The sequence below is a fragment of the Canis lupus genome, chromosome 17 (assembly GCF_003254725.2).
Source record: "Canis lupus dingo isolate Sandy chromosome 17, ASM325472v2, whole genome shotgun sequence".
In the NCBI taxonomy this organism is placed as follows: Eukaryota; Metazoa; Chordata; class Mammalia; order Carnivora; family Canidae; genus Canis; species Canis lupus.
Genome location: NC_064259.1, coordinates 60,627,787 through 60,648,692, shown reverse-complemented (window position 1 = coordinate 60,648,692; position 20,906 = coordinate 60,627,787). Strand labels below are relative to the sequence as shown.

General features: G+C 40.6%; 1 protein-coding gene across 2 annotated transcripts in view; it reads right to left on the bottom strand.

Moving 5' to 3' along the window:
* Positions 1-2,156: 2,156 nt before the first annotated feature.
* Positions 2,157-20,906, bottom strand: part of SNX27 (sorting nexin 27) — a 73,850-nt gene continuing 55,100 nt past the window's right edge. Inside the window, exons 6-13 of one of the 2 annotated variants that reach the window (XM_025452992.3) lie at positions 19,138-19,216; positions 17,352-17,515; positions 14,693-14,782; positions 8,242-8,298; positions 7,817-7,966; positions 7,378-7,506; positions 6,915-6,974; positions 2,157-6,009 (exon numbers count right to left, since the gene is read on the bottom strand). In XM_025452992.3, the coding sequence (XP_025308777.1) occupies positions 5,962-6,009; positions 6,915-6,974; positions 7,378-7,506; positions 7,817-7,966; positions 8,242-8,298; positions 14,693-14,782; positions 17,352-17,515; positions 19,138-19,216 (777 nt within the window). In that variant the 3' untranslated portion in view covers positions 2,157-5,961. The remainder of the gene's footprint in view (positions 6,010-6,914; positions 6,975-7,377; positions 7,507-7,816; positions 7,967-8,241; positions 8,299-14,692; positions 14,783-17,351; positions 17,516-19,137; positions 19,217-20,906) is intronic. The other variant, XM_025452993.3, reaches the window with a different exon arrangement.

The following is a 20,906-nucleotide window of genomic DNA, read 5'->3' as shown; positions in this document are numbered from 1 at the left end:
TTTCTCACCCATGCCTAAATCATAATAGGTACAAAGCTAAAATATTTTCTCCCTATTTCCAACTCTTAAATACTTCTATTTTTTAGCCATCTAGACATGAAAACTTGGGAGTGTTTTGCTCCTGACACATTCATTCAATGTTATTAAATCACAAAAGGTTTTACTTCCACAATTTTTTTCTCACATCCAATGTCCCTCCTTTCAATTATTACTGCCTCCACTTATCAACTGATCATAGCAGTGTCCTAATTGATCCTTTGTATGTATTCTGAAGCACTAATGTTTCTAAAGTGCAGCTGATTAAAAAAAACAATGCTGTTTTTAAAAAATGTAGAACACTTCACTCTAGCATTCAAGGCTCTTCAAAGCCTCATCTTCCATCTTATTATTCCTACACATCCCTAAGGTCTAATCAAATAGGACTATTCGGGATCCCTGGGTGGCGCAGCGGTTTGGCGCCTGCTTTTGGCCCAGGGCGCGATCCTGGACACCCAGGATCGAATCCCACGTCGGGCTTCCGGTGCATGGAGCTTGCTTCTCCCTCTGCCTGTGTCTCTGCCTCTCTCTCTGTGTGTGTGACTATCATAAATAAATAAATAAATAAATAAATAAATAAATAAATAAATAAAAATTAAAAAGAAAATCCTTTAAAAAAAAAAACAAAACAAATAGGACTATTTATTGTTCATCTGGACATGTCTGATCCTTCCCCTCCCCACCACGGCTCTTCATTCCCAATTACAAGTGTTAGGCACCTAACAGCTCAACAAAGTTTGCAGAAAACCTTTTTGTTGGAATTCTGCTTAAATGCCACCTTCATGAAGATTTCCTTAGTTTCTTTCATCCATAGGTCTTTTTTTCCCTCTCTTTTTCCTAGTCTTATGGCACTTCAACCCTCCACTGCTGCATATTGTGTCATTCCATAAATCTCTCATTTCTCTGCTGGGCTGAAAGCTGGAACAATGGCTCTTACTTCGCCTTTGTATCTGCTGTGCTATGGAACATGAGGCCCTACGCGTGGCAGATAGCCAATAAGTAAATGTCTGTTGACTTAAATTTTTTTTTTATTTTTTTTATTTATTTATGATAGTCACAGAGAGAGAGAGAGAGAGAGAGAGAGGCAGAGACACAGGCCGAGGGAGAAGCAGGCTCCATGCACCGGGAGCCTGATGTGGGATTCGATCCCGGGTCTCCAGGATCGCGCCCTGGGCCAAAGGCAGGCGCCAAACCGCTGCGCCACCCAGGGATCCCTGTCTGTTGATTTAAACTTCTGTAATCCAACTCTGGGATTCCACTTTCTATTTCTCTACAGATTCTTTCCTTGTTAAAGAAAAAAAAATTATTTCATCATTATCAGATTCCAATTATTTAATGCTGATGGCTGAGTAAATGAGACCCAGAACAAATTTCTCTCCCTAAACTGCCAAAAGAAATGTCAAACTAGTTCTTGCTTTTACAGTCTTCAATCAAGGAGCAAAAACGTATGGTCAGGGGTTATAAAAATAAAAAATGTTTACAAAAATAACAAAAATATCTGACCTTACACAACTGCTAAGCTTTCCAGAGCAGATTCAGCCCATGAGCTAATGTATAGAGAGGAGCAGGTACTCTTTGGAGTAGGTCATTAGGCCACAGCACCTGAGATTTCTCTGTAAAATAAAAGTACATTCAGGACTACCTTCATTCTCAGGGTGTGGGCAGAGGAAGGACTACGAACCACCCAGAATACCTGTTATAATGCCGCCACTCACAAGGTTCAGATTCGGGAGACCAGCCTCCTGAGGTACTTGAATAATAGTATCATGTTGCTGGGGAAGGGGGTCAGTACTAAGATCTGTCCCAAAGACTCTGCCAGGCTGAGGAAGAGGAGTCCTGTGAGTCTTACCATGGATTTGGAGGCTCTGGCACAATCAACTCTGACATCTGGAGGAGGAGAAGGCATTTTCAAAGGAGCCACAGGAAACTGAACTTTAGGCGAGGGACCTCCTAGGTTCTTCTTCTGCCCTCAAAAAACTGCCCCTCTAGCTACCTGGAGAAGCAGTCAGGTGTTCCTTCCCATTTTCAGACTGACGTTTCTAACTCCAATCTCAAAGGTCCCTCTTCACTGTTTTCCCATGCAACCCAAAGGATGTGTAGTGTAGGAAGGCATAGACTAGTTTCATCAATAAATCAATTTATTTAAAAGAATATGTTACAATTAATTACACTAAGTGACATTACCAAACAATTTTAGAGTGGTTAGCTCTAGAACAAGGAATGAAAGAAACACTGTTAGCCATTATGTGTCTGTGTATTTTCTCTTCACATTTCTTAAATCACAAATAAAAAATACAAGATACTGCAGTGAAAATACAATTAAGAGTTTCTCAAATAAATTAAAAGTATGCATGGCCTGGGGGAAACTGAAGCCCAGCTCACCGGCTTAAAAAGGGGGCATGATATAAAACTGGTGTCCAATTTAGCAGTTGGCCAAGTGCCTCGAGCCCACAGCACTCCCCTCTTTCTCCTGTCCTTTCCCATAACCCTAAGCATTCCCCACACTTGAGGTTATTGCTGAGGAGTGAGCTGCTGTCTTGGTAGAAGTGAGGCCTGGCATGACATGCTCAGGTTAGGGGAAAGGAAGGCAGGAGGTGGAACTGGAAGACAGGAGTTGAAGAAGCAAATCCACTGCCTCTCTCCTGAGTATCAACTGCATTGTCCTCCCTTCAAAAGGAAGCCAATGGGACACAATCAGCCTGACAAGGAAACCTAGCAATGTACTGGGCTCCAACAGCCCAAATGGTCTCTATGCTGAACTGATCTAGCCAGAAAGCACAATGAAGAGAAAAAGGGGGCACAGTAGTCCTTCTAGGTCTGAAGACTCCAGGTCAACCAGGATGCAGTTCCCCTCAAGGAAAACTGCTTCCTAGGAGCCAGGCCATAGGTTGGCAACTTCTGAGAGAGAGGTATCCCTCCTGTCAATGCCCTATACTGCTGCTCTAAGCACTAGGTTTGGAGCTACAAGAGGGGATAACCTAGCTACCGGCCTGGGTGATGACAGAATGAAACTAGATGGGCCAGGCCTAAGAGCTGCCCTGAGCACACACCTGGGCTGAGCTTAGGCGAAGGGCTAGGGGAGGGCAAGAAAATGGAAGAGTAGAACAAAAATATAAAGAGCAGAGAGCCCAAAGAATGACCCAAGGGAACCTTTCTGCAGGGACAGGTTTCTCAGGGCCTGCATTTTCTCCTGATCTATACAAAACTTGGAGATTTTACCAAAAAGGATAGAAACTGGGTGCAGAGGGGAAGGACAACAGATCAGGAAGATCCTGCTGGCTCTGCAAGGGCAAAGCAGAGGGGCATGGAAGCCCCTCTATTCACCAGAGACAAACTGCAAAAGAAAACTGGGCAGATGGCTCCCTGGACAGAATCCAGGACAAAGAAAGATAACAGGGATTAGGGAAAGAAGTACAGAGCAAGGTGGGAAAGGAGTGTCACACTAACACTGCTTCATGCAAAAAAAGATGTTGACCCTATGGAGCCACAGTGACCTCTGCCCTGGTCCAGGAGGCCTGCTGTGGGTAGAAGAAGAGAAGGCGCTGTCCTAGGGGCTCCCTCCTTCCCCCTCCTTGCTGCAAATGGGTGCTTTGCTAGTGGTACAGCCACAGTAGGGGCTGTTCCTAAACAGATTCTGCCAACAAGCCAATACCTACAGGGCTCTTGCCCAGTCTCCAAAGCACCAAGTGAATGAATGCTCTGCCATGAAGGGACCAGAGCAGCATCCACCTACCCCAAGGGCATCCATCCTAACGGCATTCCCCCACATCTCACATCTCACAACAGGAGGTCAGTAACTGGGATACTGCATGGCCTCCAGATTTGTTTATTCTTCTCCTACTATGAGGGAATAGGGGCAAACTGCTGCTATGTTTACAGTCTAAACAAAACTGGTGCCAAAAGCTTCTTTTAGCATCTTGGAGTGAGAATCAGCATATCTTCTTTCTAGGGCTCTTTGACTCATTATTAAATTTATTTAAGCCAAAAGAACTTAATCCTGTATCAAAACTTTCAAATCAAGGATCGTTCTCTGTATCTTTAAACATTCAGCATTCCTACGTTCTGCATTCTGTGATTCTACCTAGATTTGGAGAAGGAAAGGGCAGACAAGTGTCCTGTACGATGCCACACTGTCCTGGGGCAAGCAGCTGCCAGGATAACAGAGTGAGAGAGAAATAAAAGTGGCCTCACAACAATCTGCAAAAACAAATTACCAAAAAAGAAACTTCAAACCACCCTACCACTGCTCAATGGAGTGGTTAAACCAAGTATGGTTGCCTCCCAGTTAGACAAAAGCTGCCACCCAATGGAGGTTTTTGTTTAGAAGGTAGAGAAGAGAAAAGAAGGCTCACAGATGTGTTTCTGTTGCATCAGAGCCCAACTTCAGCTCACAATGCAGTATCTACAGAGCCTGGGGCTGAGAGTACTGCCCCGCCTGGTCAGCCCGGCCCTCGGGTCCTAGAATGCAACTCTCAGGTCTCAAAAGCTCAAACCGCAAGGTGAGATGAGGAGCTCTTTGAGGGACAAAAAGGCTTCCCTTCAGTTTCCTTTTCATTCAAAGCTGAGATCCAATTCACATCAACCATATTCCTACTGGTCCTTCCTGGGTCCTCAGCTGGCTTGGATGGGCACCGGTTTGGTTGGCACAGACTACTGACTCATTCCAAGTTTCCCCAAGGCCTTGAGGGATATTGTCAGATCCCTCCGCAACATGGTTGTTTAAGGAAATCACTGAGAATGTAATGGTTATGGGTGGTTATTGGTCAGGAATGGATAGGGAAGAGCTTAGGTACTTGGGGCATTTCTTCCTTCCTTTCCCCTACCCAAGTCCAATCTCTGTGCCTAAACTACCTAAGTCCAATCTTTGTGCCTAAAGGTATTGGCTTTAACTCTGGTCCCTAGTACTCAGCCAGCTTCAGAAATGGCAGGGAAATGGGAAATTACAACCACAAAATGTTTCAGCTTCCTGTGGCATCCACCTCCTGAGCTGGCCTTCCCTTCCATTCTAGGCCAGTGGAGGCCCAGAAGTGAGTGGGGCCCTCAGAAGTGAGGAGATGTGGAATGTGGCTAGAAAGCCATGAGTGGAAGAGAGAGAGAGAGATGGACCAGGAAAGTTGTCTTGGAATCAAGGACCACACCAAGTCTTTAGACTCTCCCTGCAGATCTGTAAGCCTTGCTGCCCTTGAGAGACACTCCTCTTTCTCCTCCTCAGCAGCCTCTTGGAAGATAAAGAAACTATGCTCCTTGCTCCTCAGACTCTATGGCAACCCATGAGCCAGAATCTTCACTCAATACAAAAAAGGGGGGAAAAAACCCAAGCAGGTTGTAAACTTTTTGAGTCCTTCATGAGGAGAGGTATTTTCCTGGTAAAATATTTTTTTTTTCCTTTTTAAAGTTTGTTTCAAAATAAAGAGAGCAAGAGAGAAGTCATGAATTCTAGTGAAAGGTGTGTAAAAACACAAGCTAAAAAAGGTACTGCCATCAATATGAAATTTAAAAAGAAATATATATATGTATATACGTGCAGCTAATTTGTGTATATATAATTTTTACATACATACATATATATGTCTGAACAGTGCAAATGGATGGAGTTCATAGTTCCAGTTTTAAAAATATAGTACAAGGAGAGTCTGTTGGTATGAGGCCCAGGTGAAAGGACAAAGATACCTTTGGCGCGTTGTTGGGCTTATTTTCCTGTCTTAACTCAGCTGAGTCCTGGTGCTGACCAATTTGTTGTTCTCTACCAGCTCAATTCCAGAGACATGACATTCAGAGGGATTATTAATAGTATTTAGTTTAGGGCTTTTGAACATAATGACTTTTTTCCTTTTTTCTCTTCTTTTATGTTAATGGTTACTCTGTCTGACATAGAAGACGAAAGGGGTGAGAGGATGAAGGTGAAGAGAAGGGGGTGAGGAAAGGCTAGGTGGCCACATCTCTCTGCTGTGACCTCGCCATCTGGAAAATGTTCTGAAAGGAAAACAGAGAACAGTTACTGGGAAGCCTGAGGTGTCTGCATCTCCTCCCACCTGGAGGCCAGCCTCAGACAGAAAGAGAAAAATGTATGGCTAGATTACTCAATCTGATTGGCCTCTCCTCTAAGTTCCCATCTAGAAACACAGCCTTTTAGACCCAGAAAGGAGCTTAGATATTAATTATCTGGATCAGCTTTCCCATTTTATAAATGAGAAAAGACAAGAAAATAGATCTAGGGAGGCTCATTTGCCCCATGTTGCAGGGAAGAAAAAAGCTGAGAGAGAATCCTGATCTGATTCTCAGAGACCAGTGTGGTTCCTACTATACCAAAAAAATAAATTTTCATAATCCTGACTTTACCTTCTGAACTTCAGAAACACTGTCTTTGAGAATAAGTAGCAATTATTCATAATCTTCCAAATTCTGCTCCGCCACTGGCATATATGGGCAACAGTAAAACAGGAGCAGAAACTTTCCCACGCGTATGCATTCTTGATTAGCCCAGACAGGTTCTGTCATGACTCCGTTCTAGTCAGAACAGCTAACATTGAGGACAGCTGCCCTTTTGGGTCAGGAACAACAAGGCAGTGATTTGATTTAAAAAACAAAACAAAACAAAACACAAAAAAAAATCAGCAGAGGAGGGTCCATGAAATCACAGGAGATAGAACAGCCTGCAGCCAATGGCTACCCATCAGATTAGGGAAGAAGCAGGGCTTCTTTTGCACAGTCTATTCAGCATCCAAAGGCTAGAAGAATAATCTCTCTAGAAGAATAAACAGTCTCTAACTAATATTCCTAAAAAGACTGAGATGAGGTGAAGGTTCCAGGTATTTGGCCATAGGCCTATTATTTTAAACAAAAAGATGAAAAGTCAATTCAAGATTGTTTACAATTACCTCTTTTCTCCACTTGAGTTCACAGAACACCCTCTCGAAGCATTCATGCATATAATTAAACTGAAAAACAAAAACAAAAACAGCATAGCAACACTGACTTCTCAAGACCAGGCACCACAGGGCCATGCCTTTGAACTCTTGCCCACAGTAACCCCACCTTCCAAACTTGCTCAGCCTAGAGAAAAACCCTGACAAGCACCACAAAAAAAAAAAAAAAAAAAAAACCCAAAAAACCAAAAACCAACCAACCAACCAAAACAAGCCTGGTTCATCTACTATTCTCTGGCTCCTTCTAGTGGTAGTTGTGAGTCAAATCGGTCCTCCAGGAAAGGCAGGAAGATACCTGGGGGTTCTAGGGTTCAAAACACAATTGCCATCTCTACAGCTCTCATTTATGCATTAGGCCTGAGAACTTCAAACCCAATCTACCTTCCCCAAGAGTATTTCCCTGTCTACCACTCACGTATGGTGTGAAGATTTTAACCCATCGAGGCTTCTTCTCTCCTCGTGCATATTCAAAGCAGAAGGCCATTCCTTCTTCATCTGTATCCCATCGCTGCATCTCATCCCATTCAAATGCTATTACCTGGTTCTAAACAAATGAAGAACAAGAGTGTAAGTCTGAGAATGCTGGGGAGCTTAGCTAGGATGGTTCTGAACCAGACAGCAGAAGAGAAATGAGTGACTTGTCTGCATCATTCCAAAGAAAAGACTTTGAAGAGTAAGAGTCAGTGTGAGTAGCCAGAAAGGTAAGAATTAGTGTGGATACAGTATGGTTTTACCTACCCCATCAAAATAGCTTTGATTTAATCTCCCCTCGCAATAGAAACAAAAATCTCAGCAAGTAAGTGAGCAAGAGTGTCCCTAGTGCTCCCGGTCCCAGCCCCATGCTGAACTGTCACCTCCAGCTGTCCTTCTTCAGTGCAGGCATGCAGTTTAAAGTGCGTGATGCTGATGGCTGTGATGACGTGCCCCTTCCTCCTGGAGTCGCAGGCACAGTGGGGGAAGATTATTTCATTGTAGCCCTCACAAGTTCTTAGCATGTTGAGGTACTAAAAAAAAAAAAAAAGGTGAAACAGGTTACTGTGGTATTAAACCACCATGAAGGGCTCCTGGTATGGCAACAGAGAAAGAAAAAAGAGAATCCTCCCACCCAGTAACCTGAAGACCATGCTCTGGTCTCAGCCCTAAGAAGAACCAGGACTCTGAGCTGATCCTTTGTTCCACTTCCAGCTTCTATCTTCAGACTTCCAACCCCACCTCTTTTCTCTACCTCAAAAAGTACACAAACGAAGCCAGAAGAGGTGCTCTGTCTAGAGGAACTCACAAGGCCTGAAGGTCTGTCTCTTCTTTCACTTGCTTCCCAGATGGGAATCAAACCAATCTGCATGATTAAGGAAAGGGAACTCATGTCTCCTCCCAAATCAAAAGTTATAAGGATCTCTGTGACAAGGCATAGGTTACCCCAAATCTCCTACTCATAACATGTTTAAGTTGAAAAAAACTGTTAAAGCTAGACCCAGAGTCACAAGAGACTTGCTTAAGGTCACAGGTAATAATAAATGGTGCAATCAGGATTAGAAGCCGGGTTTAACTTCTTGGCCACTAAAAAAAAAAAAAAAAAAAAAAATATATATATATATATATATATATATATATATATTAAAAAAGACGCATGGACTCTTGACCCGGTTTCCTCTCAGGCACTGACTATGAAATAAGCAAAGAGCCTTGAGTCCCCACACCCGCAGCTGCCCAGCACACAGGAGAACAGAGCACTCGGGGACATGTGGGAAGTGCTGGAGAGAAGACAGAGGCACAGCACACTAGGTGATTTGCACTAGATGGAAGGGAGACTGGAACACACCAGAGAGTCACCTGCCTAGGAGAGAAGAGACAAAGGGACTGAGGCACAAAAAAGGACCCTGGACAACTTGTAGCTCTGGTACCAATGAATGGTACCCAAGACCACTGCTACTGCCCTGGAGATTATCTGGACTTTTTTTTTTTTTTAAGATTTTATTTATTCATGAGAGACACAGAGAGAGAGAGAGAGAGAGAGAGAGAGAGAGGCAGAGACACAGGCAGAGGGAGAAGCAGGCTCCATGCAGGGAGCCCAACGTGGGACTTGATCCTGGGTCTCCAGGATCAGGCCCCGGGCTGAAGGCGGCGCTAAACCACTGCACCACCCAGGCTGCCCTATCTGGACTTTTATTTTTTTTATTTTTATTTTTTTATTTATGATAGTCACACAGAGAGAGATGAGAGAGAGGCAGAGACACAGGAGGAGGGAGAAGCAGGCTCCATGCACCGGGAGCCCGATGTGGGATTCGATCCTGGGAGCCTGACGTGGGATTCGATCCTGGGTCTCCAGGATCGCGCCCTGGGCCAAAGGCAGGTGCTAAACCGCTGCACCACCCAGGGATCCCCTATCTGGACTTTTAAAAAAAGATTTTATTTATTTACTCATGAGAGACACAGAGAGAGAGAGACAGAGACATAGGCAAAGGGAGAAACAGGCTCCATGTGAGGAGCCTGATGTGGAACTTGATCCCAGGACCCCAAGATCATGCCCTGAGCCAAACGTAGCCACTCAACCACTGAGACACCCTGGCGTCCCTATCTGGAAAGACTTAAAGGCCCATGGGGGGAAAAAATCACACCACATGCTCCCTTCCCTATTTTGTATTTATTTCTGTTTAAGTAAAATAAAATAATGGCATCTTTGAAGGGGAAAATAAAATGATAGCAAGAACATAGCAACAGAGTCGATTCAAAAGTGCCACAATACCTGATTTGCATCATTTCTTTTCTCATTTCTCCTTCCATCACCCCAACTCCAACCCCATATCTCATCATCCTTCCTGTACTAGGGTTAAAAGTAGATACTGCTTGGCCCTGCCATTAGCATTATGAGCAAAAAGATATCTCTGGCCCCTAAATTTTGGTATATAGAACAGGCATGCCATGGAACCGAACTCTTCTGGGGTTATAAGCAGAAACAAAAATTGAGATAGGTGGCAGGATAAAGAGTGGTCAAGGGCCTGGGCTCAGACTACCCTGGGCTTGAATCCTTGCTGCATCACTTCCTAACTATGTAACCTTGGGCAAGGTACTTGCGCTTCAGCAAATTACCAAATCCCAGGAGCCTTGGCTTCCTCTCCTGTGAAAAGGGAAATAATAAAACCTATATCACAGTTATTTGTGACCAGTATTTAGCATAATACTTAGTACATAATTAGGTATTCAATAAATGATAGCTTTAAAAAAATAATTTTAAAGGCTCCATTATCCTTAGCCAGAGGGCTCAACTATTTTCTCTCTCAGGAATGCCCTGTGAAGTGATGTGTATGGAAATTACTCTTCAAAACTCCAAGGGAAAAAAAGCATGCATGTGAGACAGATGAAACATGAATGGCAGAAAAGTGGAAGGTTGCTGAAACTAGGTAATGAGTACATAGGGGCTAAATGTACTATTATTCCAACTTCTTTACATATTTGAAATTTTCTACAATAAAGTATTAAAGAGAAAAAGAAGAGTGTCCTGCAAGCAGCCCTCCAGTGCTCAATCCAAGGCATTCCCCTAACAGTCATGGGAAAGTTTTTGCATCCTCAGTAAGCAGCAAATTCTGCTCAAAGGTGCTTAGGATCTCTGCAAATGCTGGGAGGTGTCATCACATAGCCTTGGAATTGGTTCTGCTTGAGTCCTTTACCAAAACAACCTCACATATGACACATTTGCTGAGAGTTCTCCTCTCTGAAATGCACCAATACTGTTTAAAAAATATTTCTGCCATATTCCTAATAGGGAGCTTTATTTTATTTCTCAAAACGAGAAACCTGTAGACAAAGGGAGGGATTAGGAAAAGACATCAGATGAGGCATGAAGCTATGCATACCCTGAACTCTATCTCTGTGACCTTGTGTAAGTTACTCTGCCTGGGGGCTTCCCCTCTGCCATCTGGAAATGAAGGACACTGCTGCCAATTTCGTTTCCCTGCTAGAGGGAAAAACATACTGCCATGCATGGTTGTTCTAAGGAGGAAATGAGAATGTACATATTGTGCCTAAAACAGTATCAGGCACACAGTATGTGCCCCTCTCTCTTGCCTTTGAATCAAAATCCTGATTTATCCCTCTATATTCAAGAATGTAGTCCCTGAAAGCAAAGGACCTTCAAGGGACTTTCTAACGGTGTTAAGTTCAAAAAATAACCTGAATGGAAACTTAAGGTTTCCACTGTTGTGGAAAACAGGTTTCACCTGTGGCCTTGGTCAGATGACAGAGGTAAAGTCTCGTATGGGAAATGTAAGGTTTTCACGTAGTATTTCTCAGCTTTCAGTAAATCTCTATATTCCTAGATACGCTCAAAGTATAAAGATATAAGCTGTCCTCTATATTTGGAAAACAGGGAACTTACAGAATGTTTCAGAATTTTGGAGTATTTTGTCAAGAGTCTACTTGATATATTGCTGGCAATCTGAACATTCCCATTTTATAGAAAAAAAAAACTTAAAACTGAGAAGTGGACTGAATTGAAGGTCTCACGGTGATTTGGCAACTAATAGTAGTGATTTGGCCTGATCTTAGGCCTATCAACCATATTAAGTTGCCACAGATAATATAGTATCAAGATGCATGGGCTCAGAAGGGTCCATCTGTATGGGAAGTTTCAATGTACTGAACATGACCACTGCGTAGGCTAATGTCTTTGAACACTAATACTTGAATACATGAAATTATACTTGAATGAAATTCAAGCTTTTCAAACTTTGGTAGGATTTTATTTAAAATCTAATTGCAATATTATAGGGCTAGTACACACTTGTCACTAGGTTTTCAAGACAACAGAATTCCATAAATGTTTAAGCATATCTTATACTCAATTCCAATGATCTAAGGGGGATACATCAATTGTACACAAGTTTTTTTTTTTTTTTTAATTCATTTTTTTATTTTTGAGAGAGAGAGGAAGCGCACATGCATGAGCTTGGTGAAGGAAGGGGCAGAGGGAGAGGGAGTGAGAGCTTAAGCAGAGGCACCCATTCAGAGCTCATGACCTTTAGATACAGACTCTGAGACCACGACCTGAGCTGAAACCAAGAGCTGGATGCTCAACCAACTGTACCACCCAAGCGCTCTTGTACTTAAGTTCTCAGTTGAGTGATTACAGGATATAAATTTGAGCTTAAAAGTAATTTTCTAGTAGATTACCATACTTGTTAAATTCAGATCTTCTATATTTTGCCATAGAACTCAAACCTATTTATATTTTTTAAACATTTTCCACTGTGCCTAGCACACACTTAGTATTCAACAAATATTCGTTGTTGAATGCATATATGAAAGATAGTGTGTCTAGAGTACCACATGTGCAAAAAAACAATTTCTATTCCATACTGCTGTTATCAAATGCCCTTATGAAATATTTGTTGCCTTTGGCAAAGGCAAAGTATTTCAGAGGCTGATGGTCCTTTAGCATTTGGTCCTTTTCACCAAAAAGATGTAGATGTGCTGGTCAGAATCATGTGTTAATATACAGAAGACAATGCCATGATCTTAAAGAACAGGTGGAAATCAATTTTTTTTTAAATAAAGATTTTATTTATTTGAAAGATGGGGGGGTAGTTCAGAGGGACAGGGAAAAGCAGACTCCCCCCTAAGCATGGGACCTGACACAGGGGCTCAACCCCAGGATCCTGAGATTATGACCTGAGTGGAAATCAGATGCTCAATTGACTGAGCCATCCCAAAATGGGTTTTAAAATCCTATTTCTCACACAGTAAAATTCTCTTTACCAAAATTCTGCCAAGAATTAATTCTGTTTAAAAGATTTTTGTGTTGTCTACTTTAGCCTATTGGTATGAACATTGGTAAATGGTTCCATGATCTCTGGCAGTTTTCTAAGACAAACAGATTTATTACTTGTTGTCATATAAGTGATAAAATAACTATCCCAGCTAGACATAAGATTATGGGCTGAGTTCAATGACTGACTTATTTGCATTCTTATTCCAAGCCAATTAATTTAGAAAGAGAATATTTCCTCAAAAAAAAAAAAAAGTGCTCACACAGAGGGTACAAAAGAAATTCAAGTGACCTATTAGTAGCTGCCTTGTGTGAAATCATGAAAAACTGTAACTGGAAAACTTTCCACTATATGTGAATTTGTCAAGAAAGAAATTTTAAAATGCTATGAGTGAAAGTTTGTGTTTTTCTTAAGGATTTTATTTATTCATGAGAGACACAGAACAAGAGGCAGAGACATAGGCAGAGGGAGCCTGATGTGGGACTCAGTCTCTGGACTCCGGGATCACGACCTGAGCCAAAGGCAGATCAACCACTGAGCAACCCAGGCATTCCTACATAACTGTTCTTTACAAATTTTACTTTTGACAATTTCCATCCTTGTATTTATGGCAAGTGCAACTGAATACTCATTTTAAAACATTTAAGGAAGGAAAAAAAAAACAAAAACATTTAAGGACTATTATCGACTGCCCTCTCCAATAGAACTTTCTATGATGATGAAAATATTCTGTATCTGAGCTGTCCAACATGGTAGGTACTAGCAATATGTGGCTACTCAACACTTGAAATGAGGCTAGTGCACCTGAGGAATTGAATTTTAAATTTTATTTAATTTAAATGAATTTAAAATTAAATTTAAATAGCCACATAAGGCCAGCAGCTATCAAATCAAACAGAACAGCTCTAAGATATCACACTAACCAAAAAACACCATTGAGTATACATGTTTTAAGCAACTGCAGAGAAGGAAGTTGTAAAGACACATAATTTTGCAATTGCTAAACCACAAATAACTTTTTCCCCAAAGATCTGAGAGAGAGAGAGACAGAGAGAGAGAGAGCAAGCGCATAAGCACGCACATGCATGCAGGGGGTCAGGGGGTCGGGGAAGCAGAGGAGAGAGGGAGAGAGAATCTCAAGCTGTTTCTCCAATGAGCATGGAGCCCTATGTAGGGATCTATCTCATGATCCTGAAACCATGATCTGAGCCAAAATAAAAGAATTTCTAATGTTAAAAATCTAAATCTCAACTCTTAGGGGCTCCTGGGTGGCTCAGTTGGTTAAGCATCTGCTTTGAGCTCTGGTCATGATCTCAGGGTTCTGGGATCTAGTCCCAAGTTGGGCTCTCTGCTCAGCAGGGAGCTTGCTTCTCTCTCTCCCTCCACCAGCTACTCCCTTTGCTTGTGCTCTGTGTGTCAAGTAAATAAATAAAATCTTAAAAAAGTCAAACAAAAAAAAAATCAACTCTTAAGAGAATTGATATTAAATGTTTTGCACTTCTTTGTTTTAGAACCTTTTTCTTTCTTAAAGATTTTTATTTATTTATGATAGACACACAGAGAGAGAGAGAGAGAGAGAGAGAGGCAGAGACACAGGCAGAGGGAGAAGCAGGCCCCATGCCAGGAGCCCAACGCGGGACTGGATAAAAGGCAGGCGCGAAACCGCTGAGCGCACCCAGGGATCCCCTGTTTTAGAACTCTTTTAATCAAAAAATAATGCTGTTTGGTTATTGTCAATAATAAAGTTCTATATCTATATATAGCAAAATATCCTCTTATATGCTAAATGGAGGAACATAGGGGGCGATTACATGAAGGTCTATATCCCCCCTCCTTTTTTTTTTATTTTTTATTTTTAATTAATTAAGCCACTGACCAGTTGTAACATCTTTCAAAAATGACTGGAACAACAGGTTTAAGAGATAAGAAGGGGGATTTTATAAAGAGATTATGGAGACATAAACCTACCATGACCATTTTCCTTTGTTCATACAGCTTCTGTAATTGGTAGGACTTTTCCTCTGCCTTGATGTAACCTTTCTTCACATCATCAACAGCCTATCACCAAAACAAGGGCAGGGAAGAAAGGAACATTAAAGTCATCATCAAGCACATTCTTGATAAAAAATAAAGAGATACAGATTCATTTTCAGAACAACTCTTAACCATTTGGACCATCCATCATCATCACCAGTGAACTCTGCCACAAGGATATATTTTTTGGAATAAGTAGCATTTAAAGAGTGCCTTAAATGTACTCAAGAATTGTTCTAGATACATCAGGGATCTTGTTTCTCCTGTTAAGAGATTTAAATTCCAGTTAATTTATACAGGTTGAAACAATGAGAGAACACTGAGAAACAGTATATAATTGTTAAAGGTAACAATGAGGTAGCAAAGATGTATGGTTTAGATAGTAAGTAATACACTCAATAAGAACAGCAGAGTTTTTTGCTAATTATATGTATCAGGGAAGCCTTAGTTGGACCCCAAAGGTTAGGCTGAACAGAAGAAACTGCAAACCAAAGTCAGTAAACAGGAATGCAACCGAGCTTATATACACTCAGAGGACAGATCTGCCTGATTTAAATAAAAGGTACATGTCAGGGGACAACAAAATATAATGCTGGGTGGGTAAATTAACAGATTATGAAGGATCCCAGAAAACAGGCACAGAAATTTAGACTTAAGGATAGCACTAAGGACTACTAGAGGTAAAATAAGCAATAAAAACTTGTGTTATTTTTAAAAGACAGACTGATTTATACATGAGTGCCAAATGAATCAAGCTATAAAGAGAATAAAATAAGGGAGACTGATGATGCTATGGTGCTTTAAGTATGAAGTGTAGGGTGGCAGCAATTGGAAGAGAGTCAATAAATCTGAGATTGCACAAGAACAAAAATCCCCAACAGGACTTGATATAGGCATGAAGGTACCTAGATATAATATGTTAATTCTAAACTACTCCTGACTTAGCTACATCCCCTTCCCCACCTCACTCTATCCCAAGAAAAACTTTTGAATTCTAATAGAAGGGAAAACTCCTCTGTAGGAGAGAGAAAAAAGGAAGGGAAAGAACAAATGGAATCATTTGTCCAGGGCATTTCAGAATCCAATTGCAGTGATTTACTACAAGGACAACTTTTGCAAGCACTAGGCAGGGGCCACTTGAACTTTTACCAGAAGACTGGTAAGGTAGAAATCATTCCCCATAGCCTTTTTAAGGGAAAATATTTACATAATAGAATAAATTCAGAGTTGAAGTCAAGAAACTAGTTCAACGTTCTAGCTCTATGATCTAGCAAAATACACTTCAGTATGGGTATGGTATGTAGTGGGAAAGGAGAAGGAAATGGAGCTAGAGTACATCTTTGATAGTGGGAAATTAAGAGATACTGCTTGAATCTGAAAATTCAAGTAGGAGCAATATAACCAAATTATAACAGAGACATGGAAATAAATATAAAACAAACAACAAACAAAAGCTAAGGGAGGTGAAAAATGTTTGCCTAAGGGGAGGGGAGATAAAGATAAGTGGAGTAACTAATACATAATAACCTGTGTAGAACTACTTGATGCTTTCTTTCTTTCTTTCTTTCTTCTTTCTTTCTTTCTTTCTTTCTTTCTTATTTATTTATTTTATGATAGTCACAGAGAGAGAGAAAGAGGCAGAGACACAGGCAGAGGGAGAAGCAGGCTCCATGCACTGGGAGCCCAATGTGGGATTCGATCCCGGGTCTCCAGGATCGCGCCCTGGGCCAAAGGCAGGCGCCAAACAGCTGCGCCACCTAGGGATCCCCTACTTGATGCTTTAAATTCTATGTATAATTTTGATGAAAAATTTTTAATAGGTACATAGCCATATGCTCATTTCCTGTTGTTTAAAAAGTAATAACAAATTAATTGTTTTAAAGATTTTATTTATCTATTCATGAGAGACACAGAGAGACAGAGAGAGAGAAAGAGAGAGAGGCAGAGACACAGGCAGAGGGAGAAGCAGGCTCCATGCTGGGAGCCCAATGTGGGACTCGATCTTGGGACTCCAGGATCACCCCTGGGCCGAAGGGAGGCACTCAACCACTGAGCCATTCTAATAAATTTATTCTTAACTCCAGGACATCTTTACTTCTTAAACTTATTTATCTTCCATAAATAGGATAGAACATTTTTTATTTTATTTATTTTTTTAAAGATTTTATTTTTGGGCACCTGGGTGGCTCAGTTGGTTGAGCGTCTGCCTTCGCCTTGGGTCATGATCCCATGATCCTGGGATCGAGTCCCACATCGGTCTCCCTGCTCAACGGGGAGCTTCTCCCTCTGCCTCTCCTCCCCACCTCCATGTACACATGCGTTCTCTCTCTGAAATAAGTAAAATATTTTTTTAAAAAAGATTTTAAGTAATCTCTACACCCAACATGGGGCTCAAATATACAAACCCAACACCATATACTATTGACTGAGCCAACCAGTCGCCCCATGTTAGAATATTTTAAAAATGCAACTTAACTACGATCCAGGAGGCAAAGCAGTTTTATCTAAGCATTCACACTGAATTGGCAAATTATTCACTACATATAAACAGAAAAAAGAAATCAAGCCTTTCCAGGAAGATCAATTCACCCACCTGATGAAAAAAGTAGGTAACAGCAAGGTCATTGTCATTTAGGAGGATTTCTTCTTCTGTGGTAAAAAGCCACTTTCGAATGGCCAAGCAGGTGCCTGGCACTGCTGACGTGTAGTTCTGGACGTAGAGTTTATGAGGAAATTCATTAGGTGCCAGCTTACGTACTGAAGGGAAGACATTAAAAAAAAAAAAAAAAAAAAAAAAGAAAGAAAAGAATGAAAGAAAGAAAGCTAGAGTGAAAAGATACATAAGGAATTAGCTCAGCACAAATTGTGTGAGGCAGATCAAGAATGACAGGCTATCCTTAACCAGAACATCAGCTTGGAGTCATCAAGGAGCTCTGCTATGGGACCACAAAATAACTATTTCTCTAGCCAAATATATCCCTTCTAACTATAACTATGGCCAACTGAGCCTCAAAGTGACAGAAATCTATCACCTGTATGACACGCCCTTCAGTTAACATGCTGACTGTGCTGACAGCATCTATTCCAAAGTCAATTAAGATATCTTACTCATTATCTGGTAAATTACAGCAATTTCCACTGAACATCTTTAAAGCAAGCCTCTCCTCTTACCCACCCAGCTATGGTTCATTCAGAGTCTCTCAGGTGGCAATTCTCAATGAACTGCTTCTATTGTTAAGAGCCAAAAGGCTCTTCCCATTCCCCACCCCCAACTCTAAGACATTCATCAAAGAGAAAAGTATCTTTCCACTAATGTTTCTTCTTCTTTCTAACAATGCACAAGCAGGATAAAACACTACCACGTTTAATTTCTATGTTACTTCACTTTGGAAAGGCTCAGAGTTTTCTTCTCTTAATGTTTACTTGACTTTGTCACACTGCAAAAAGATTTAGTATTTCCCATTTTATTTCTTAACTAAAGCTTAGAAAAAAAGGATAAGATTAGAATCCAAGTGTCCTGGTTTAGCAATCTTCTGCACATTTCTATCTGCCTAGTTAGACCACAGGGAGTTGGGAAGATGAAGAATAATGAGATGGCTGCTTCAGAGGAAACCGACCTTGTTCTACCCTGACCAGGGATGGCAAGATGACCCAAACCTACCAAACTTTCCCCCTTTCTGGATGAGGAAGGTGTGATCAATCAATATTATCTGTTATTTCTGGACTTAGCCCCATATATATATATATGATGTGGAAAAGACCCATAAACTATAGGAAATCTACAACATTCACAGCAAGCACTCAGACATCCTTCTCTTTGTGATCTCAATGCAACCAATGTCACCACTGTTTCTAGTTTTTATAAAATAATATGAGAAACTTCCTGTCACTATGCAATAAAATTTCCTAGAAAAAGAATATCTATTTACATGGAAACTTCAATACATGCATTAAAGCAAAGGCTTTTTCTAACTCCTGAAAATAAAAAGCTATTCTTAATTATCTACAAAAAGCATAAAAGCACACTAAACCAAGTTGTGGCTAAACAAAACATCCCTCTTTTTGGCTATTTCATTGAAATATCTTAATTTTGAAACTCTGATTTTTAAAAAACTATGAAGTATCTGTTTTAGTACTAGGTGTAAGTAAGTTGGACTTATAAAAGAAGAAAAAGGATTGACAGTGATCAGACACCCTTTTGACTTGGGCTTAATAGGATTTGCCTGGTCCACTTGTGGGAGATAGTCCTAGTAAGTGGGATCTCCCCTTCTGCAAGCTCTTCTTCTCTAGGCAAATAGTTTCAATCTGGGTGCTTCAGACTGATGTATTAGAATAAAATACCCACAGACAAAACTTAAAATTGGCCGACTGGCACTTACCAAAGGAATGATTGATCACTTCAAATAAAGCAAAGTAATTCACTGTCGTACTGTCCATGCCAACCTCTGCTGCAATAGCCTATTGTATAAACAGGATAGATGCATTTCAGGGTAAATAAATCAGATAATGCTGTGGGAAAAGACAGATGTGTGCATGTGCGGGGGGCGGAGGGGTTGGGGGAGAGGAAGGACTTCTGCCATCTTACTTTCAAATGAACTAAATTCATGACCGATAGCTATTCTTTGTATGTATGTGTACATGTACTCATGCACGCATACATATGAAATAAAAGGGGAAAAAAATACCTGTATTTGACCCAAACAGCTATCATCTCTAAATAGGAGTTTCCCCCTCCAATTCAAGCTGATAGTAATCTCTTCTTAAATATCATCTTTCCTCTCTGAAATATGACTTCATCCCACAAAGGTCTTTTTTAACAACACTTTTAAGTCATCTGCTTGATGAAAACAGATCTTAAGGGATCCCTGGATGGCTCTGGGTTTAGTGCCTGCCTTCCGCCCAGGGTGTGATCCTGGAGTCTCGGGATCGAGTCCCACATCAGGCTCCCTGCATGGAGCCTGCTTCTCCCTCTGCCTGTGTCTCTGCCTCTCTCTCACTCTGTGTCTCTCATGAATAAATAAATAAATAAATAAATAAATAAATAATAAATAAATAAATAAATAAATAAAAATCTTAAAAAAATTTTTTTTAAGAACAGATCTTAAGAAGAAAATAAATTCTTAAATATCCACTCTCACACATGTAGCCTACATTTAATACAGTCTGTTAACATACAAAGTCTATGTCTTTGGTTCTTGAGTTTAAAATAGTTTGTCAGTTTTGTTCATGCTTCACAAATTATTCTCATTTATTTTTTGGATGATCCATGCCTCAGGTTAGGGACCTCCATTTCCTAAGAATTATCATCATGAACATCTACATGAAAACAGCAAAATGTTAGGACAACAGAGCATATTAAACAAGTATTAGTCCTTCTTTCTAGGAGCTCATATGACAAAAAGCAATTGAAAGAGACTATGTAAATAAATGAAAACTGAGATTACAAACAACAGCAAAATTAAAAAAACACAAAATAGTACAATTCTTCTTCAAGATCAACTGCAATATACATAAGGTATTAATTGAACAAGATAAAATTGTTAAATATTAGTGTCTCAGTAAATCAAACACAATTATACCCTGCTTCCCAGATCTGCTCACATATCAAACCTAAGTTCATCCCTAATGTGAGGTAGAAACTAGAGATTATAAATATTCTAAGTCATCATTCTATACTGAACAGAAACTGAAATGCTTTCAAGATCTGGAAAATGGCTTATAACTACAAGTCTCCGGGAAAGGAGAAAAGTGCCAAAAAATTAATTGGCCTTGTTAGAGAAATACTGGGAGTAAAAAAGAATACAAAACAAAACATCAGCAACCATATGAGCAATCATATGAGCATCACTCATATGATTTTCCTTACAATCATCACAGCATTTTGTAATTTCAGAAATACCTCACATTCTGCATATATCCTTTGCCATGGTACACAGTACAAGAGTAAATGCATGGGGAACAGGGACGCCTTGGTGGTTCGGTGGTTGAGTGTCTGCCTCCAGCTCAGGGCGTGATCCCAGAGTTCTGGGATCAAGTCCCACATCGGGCTCTCTGGAGCAAGCCTGTTTTTCCCTCTGCCTCTGTTTCTGCCTCTCTATTTGTGTCTCTCAGGAATAAATAAATAAAATCTTTTAAAAAATGAACGGGT